Here is a 5,528-nt window from a genome sequence, read left to right as displayed (position 1 = left end):
ATATTCTATATTTGTGAACTTAATATAAATTCATGACTAATAATTGAAAAAAAAAAAGACCCTATAATTTTATCAAATTTAAGTCTCAAATTTTAAATTTTCCATCCAAATACAAGGTAAAATTATTTATAAATATTGAATTTATTAGATTGATATAGAAATGCACTCTTAAAATTATTGAAAGAGAAAATTTTCAATTTGATACATTAAATTAATTCAAAAATACTTTGATCATTAAAAGGTAATTATTTATAAAATATGAAAACCACACAAATTATACTTCTCTATGAGAAACAAGTTAGTACTTAGGTATATTTATGTTAACGGAATAGTCTTTCTGTTAAAATTCACCATTAGTGGATTGAAAGATGTAATAATTTAGTTTATTATTTTGTTATAATAAATTAGTCTCTATAATTTTAATATTTAAAATTATTTAATTTTTAAATTTAAATTGTTTGTTTCAATTTATAATTGATTAACGATAAATTTTTATTAAAATAAATATTAATTAGTTAATATAAATATACTTCACAATTTACTTTTTTTAAAAAAAATAAATTATAATTTTTATCATATTATAAAAAAAATTAATTATAAATTATCTAAAAAATAATAATCAAAGAGCAAAAGAAAGAAAATAATTAAAACTTGTTAGCTAATTTGACTGAAATGAGTTCTACTTACTAATTAAACATTTCATGATTACAAAGTGATACAATGACTGGTTTGTGTAAGGTTAAAAAGAAAAAATTTGACCATGACCAAGAAAAGTGAATGAATGATAGAAGAACAAAATACAAAGAAGAATAGTTATTTAGAATAAATTATTTGTAAGAAAAAGAATTTAAAAGAATTTTTATATAATTATGTATGAATTTTATTTTTTTTAAATGAATTATTTTTAAATTAAAAAATTAAAAATTTTAATTTTAAATATAAAATTTGATAAAAAAAATTAATTAAATTAAATTTTTATAAAATCATAATTTCCAAACAAAGAGGTATATATATATATATATATATATATATATAATTTTGAGTTTGTTAGTTATTGATGTTGAAAAAAAATTACTTTTTTAAATAAATTAATTAGAGAGTATTAAATAAATAATTTAAAATTAAATTTAATAAATGTTAGTCATAATAATACTAAAATAATAAAATAGATTTTTTTAAATTATTTTTTTAAATGACATTTAAAATCGTACTTTTATTCAGAAAATAATTTTGATCTTCTAATTTTAATGTCAAACAGATACTTTATTATAATTTTTAATCGGTATTTTATGATTAATAATTAAAATTTATTCACCATTGCATGAAATAATTTCTCTAGGGTGGTGAAGGTTTGGGGAGTAAATGAGAAATGGGTTGGGGGTGGAGTGCTGACATGGCGCAAAACAAAAGGAGGGGGCAGCATAGCAGCACTATCTTTATAAGCAAGAATGAGGAATCAAACAGCACGAAAGATCTCAAAGGCCACATAAACTTGTGGCTCAAAACCTTCCCTCCTTTGCTGATGTGGCATTCCCCTCCTTTCTTTATTTACCAACTACGTCTTCCACCTTTCAAGTCCTCCTCCTCCTCCCCTTTCTTCCTCTTCCTCCTCCACTGTCACAGCTTCAAGAAAATGTCGGATTTGAAAGACACTACGATAAAGCTCTTTGGCAAGACCATTCCATTGCCGCTTTTCCATCACCCTGCAGACCTTTCTTCTCCTAATGAGTCTTCTTCAGCAGCAGCTGTAGGTCCTGCAGCCCAACTTGAGGACTCCTCCGATGAGAATACTACTACTTCGCTTGCGAGCGAACAAGAAGCCCACCAATGGAATCAGGTATGTTTCTTTCTCTGATATTGATTAATTTATAAGGAAACTTAGAGCTTCTTTGTTGCTTTTTCTCCCCCTTTTAAGTTCATTTATTGTTTGGCAATTGCTGTGTACAAGTACAATTCTTGAAGATGATATTATCGCTTTAGAATACTTGAAAGACCTTGCTATGCATGCCTCTGTCCAAGTTCCATCTCAATATTGCCAACTTCTTTCTGCTTTTCTCTCTTAACTTGTGGACATTTCAGAGAGACTTCTAAAAGAAGAGAATTGATTCTGATTATTTTAACAAATATAGACTTAAAATTCTGGAATATATTGGGAATCTGTAGCTCACCACTTTCTATATTTTTGTTTAATCAGATCCCATAGCTTCTGACAATTAGCAAGATGAGTTCTTGTATTTTTAGCTTTATCAGTGTTCTGTTTCTGTCCTGTTTTTTATTAGAATAGAGTTCCACATGAACCTGAATGTTAACTAGCCATTCTTTCTTGCTCTTTTTTTGCAACTTTTCATTTGGAATTTTAGGAACCCTCAGGAAAAGAAATCGCTGATGATAAACAGGAAGATAGTACCTCAAATCATGTAGCTGAGGACTCAAAAGATCCAACAACATCATCAGGCATTAATGAGAAATTACCCAACACTTGCTTAGATGAGAGAGAAACTTCACCCCAGAAAAGCTCCAAGAATGGAGAACAAAGCGAGACAAGTAACTCGCAAGAAAAGACTTTGAAGAAACCTGACAAAATACTTCCATGCCCTCGATGTAATAGCATGGAAACCAAGTTCTGTTACTACAACAACTACAATGTTAACCAGCCACGCCATTTCTGCAAGAACTGTCAGAGATACTGGACTGCTGGAGGAACCATGAGGAATGTGCCTGTGGGGGCTGGTCGCCGCAAGAACAAGAGCTCTTCTTCTGCTTCACATTACCGTCACATAATGGTATCAGAAGCTCTCAGAACAGCTCAAGTTCATGCAGTGAATGGTGTTCATAACCCCTCTTTAGGAAACGGCACCACCGTCCTTAGCTTTGGCTCAGATTCTCCTCTTTGTGAATCTGTGGCTTCTGTACTGAACCTTTCAGAGAAAACACAGAACAACGTTCGAAATGGGTATCATAGACCTGAACAGAGAATTCTTATTTCTTGCGGAGGGGCAAGTGATAATGGAGCTGATCGATTAAGTGGATCTTCTCTCACAGCTTCGAATTCATCGGAGAAGGGAGGAAACTGTGGTTTACAAGAAGCTGCAATAACTAAAAATTATCAAGGCTTTCCAACTCAACCTCAAATAGCATGCTTCCCAGGGTCTCCTTGGTCTTATCCATGGAGCTCTACAATGGCTCCACCTGGTTTTTGCCCCCCTGGATTTCCAGTATCATTTTATCCAGCACCAGCCAACTGGGGTTGTAGTGTCCCGAACCCTTGGAATGTAGCAACACCATGTCTCTCTCCACAATCGCTAACTTTGAATCATCACTGCGCCCCAAGCTCCAGTCCTACTTCTCCGTTAGGGAAACATTCAAGGGAAGGTAAAATCTTAAATCCTGCCCACTCAGAAGATCCCTCAGAAAGAAGTGTTTTGATTCCAAAAACTCTAAGAATTGATGATCCAAGCGAAGCTGCAAAAAGCTCTATATGGGCAACACTTGGGATTAAGAGCAGTGACAAAACCAATTTCAACGGGGGAGGGCTCTTTAAGGGTTTTCGATCTAAAAATGAAGACAGAAACTACATAGCAGAAACATCTCCATTGTTGCATGCCAACCCTGCTGCCTTGTCCCGGTCTCTCAAATTCCAAGAAAGCACCTGAGGCGATTGATATGTATACACTAGCAATGAAGTGGAATAGAATGCAAATCAGTTAAGCTTTCTCACACCTGACAAATTTGTGCCCCAATAATGCCCTGATATTGACCTCGACCCTTAGTGCTGTAACCAGTTGGGAAGTTTCCAATATAGAGGAAAAAAAAAAATAACCCAAAAACTGATATCCTATTCCTAGCTATTTTACCATATACCAGAGGAGAGTCACCTCTCACTAGCTCCGATAGCAGCCTTTTAAATATCATCTGTAGCATTATGAATGTGCAAGAGGTGTTTTCGTGTACATATATATATATATATATATATATATATATATATATATATATATATATATATATATATATATATATCTCAAAGTGTGATACATATATTGTAGCTTGAAACAACAGAGAATCTTTGGATTTCATGAGATTCAAATGTTGCAGAACAAATTAACAAAAGCTTCTTCACTTCGTCAACAAACTATTTATGGCTCTCACTGAAAAACCTGCATGCACTTCGTCTTTTTGCAGATTCTTACCCTGACACACTCCTTAAGCTTCTTTAATGGATATTTTGTCCAAGGCTTTTGCCTCTTGAAGGGCCTATGACCCTTTTAAACCCCATGATGAAAAAAAGCTGCATTTCATGGATATTCCTTCCGATTCTAAGAAGATCACAATAATTCTCTCTCAACCTATGTACATATAAACTTGTTAGATGCCATGTTAGATGTGCAAGGGATTTGCAGCTTTTGTGGTGGTAGAGCAGTAAAAAGCAATAAATCCTCACAGTTTATCCAAATATATACTTGTCATATGGTGACTGCACTGCACTAGGCCACTAATTAAGCTACAGAAAAGAAAAAGGGCGAGGTGGGAAATAGACATGGAGATGAGGCCAGATTCAAAAGATGAAAAAAAAAAAAAAAATTCCTGTAGGCCCTCACTACTGCAACAGATAAACATGAATATATTTATGTATAATCAACATGTCACTTATCAACCCACAAAGAATCCAAACAACTTCACCAAAAGGTGGAAACAGGAGGAAAAAGTTTTCTTTCTCTTGCATCTTTTTGCCTTCTTTTTTGGCTTTCTCTTCAAATTTTTCTTTTGCACTAAGAGTTTTTTTTTTTTTAATTGTTTAAAATTATTGTTGAAGTTTTTATTAAAAATATATTTCACTAAACATATTAGTTAAAAATATTAAAATTAATTTAAAATTAAAATTAATATATTTTAATTATTTATTTTTAATAGTATTTACAATAATAATTTTAATTTTTTTTTATCTTTCAATTTAAAACTAAAAAATATAATAAAAACAAAGAGAAAAGCAGAATACCATAATGTCAAAATGATATCTATATTAATTAATTCTCCTTGTGTTTTTCTTGATTGATAAAATGAAAATCTTTTAGATATGTGTGTCTGTAATCTATATTAGGGTTGATATCGATCGATTTAATTTGATTTGAAAATTTGAAAATCTAAAAAACTGAATAAAACTTAAATTTATAACATTCATACTAAATCAAACTGAATTAAAAAAATTAAATCGAATTAAATCAATTTAATTTAATTTAATTTAATTTAATTTATCGGTCCAAGTTTCATTTTGGACTTATTTTGTACTTAATTTTAGTTATATTTCCTTATTTTTAACTTTAGTTTTACATCCAATAATAATTAATTAAAAAATATTTAATTTAGTTTAATTCTACTTATTTCTTTTAGGCTTAAAGCTCAATTATAACCTTATACTTAAAAAATTTAATTTAGCCAATTTTTAATTTTTTATCTAATTTAATACAAAAATTTTAATTTAAACTCAATTTATCCCATAAATTAAGAAAATCAAGAAATTGATCTTATTAATT

At 30.6% G+C, this 5,528-nt stretch overlaps 1 protein-coding gene across 1 annotated transcript; it reads left to right on the top strand.

Moving 5' to 3' along the window:
- The first annotated feature begins 1,480 nt into the window (after window positions 1-1,480).
- Window positions 1,481-3,819, top strand: LOC110648574 (cyclic dof factor 3). The gene is made up of 2 exons (XM_021802856.2): window positions 1,481-1,837; window positions 2,361-3,819. The coding sequence occupies exons 1-2, from the start codon at window positions 1,523-1,525 to the stop codon at window positions 3,651-3,653; spliced, it is 1,608 nt and encodes a 535-aa protein (XP_021658548.2). The 5' UTR covers window positions 1,481-1,522; the 3' UTR covers window positions 3,654-3,819.
- Window positions 3,820-5,528: the final 1,709 nt, after the last annotated feature.

Source organism: Hevea brasiliensis, chromosome 9 (assembly GCF_030052815.1).
Source record: "Hevea brasiliensis isolate MT/VB/25A 57/8 chromosome 9, ASM3005281v1, whole genome shotgun sequence".
NCBI lineage: Eukaryota > Viridiplantae > Streptophyta > Magnoliopsida > Malpighiales > Euphorbiaceae > Hevea > Hevea brasiliensis.
This window is presented reverse-complemented; position numbering and strand designations above follow the sequence as displayed.

Excerpts from the sequence above, each read along its gene's own strand:
- LOC110648574 (XM_021802856.2), top strand. The coding sequence starts at position 1,523 with ATGTGGCATTCCCCTCCTTTCTTTATTTACCAACTACGTCTTCCACCT. Across the intron at positions 1,838-2,360 it reads AAGCCCACCAATGGAATCAG|GAACCCTCAGGAAAAGAAAT; the intron begins GTATGTTTCTTT and ends TTGGAATTTTAG.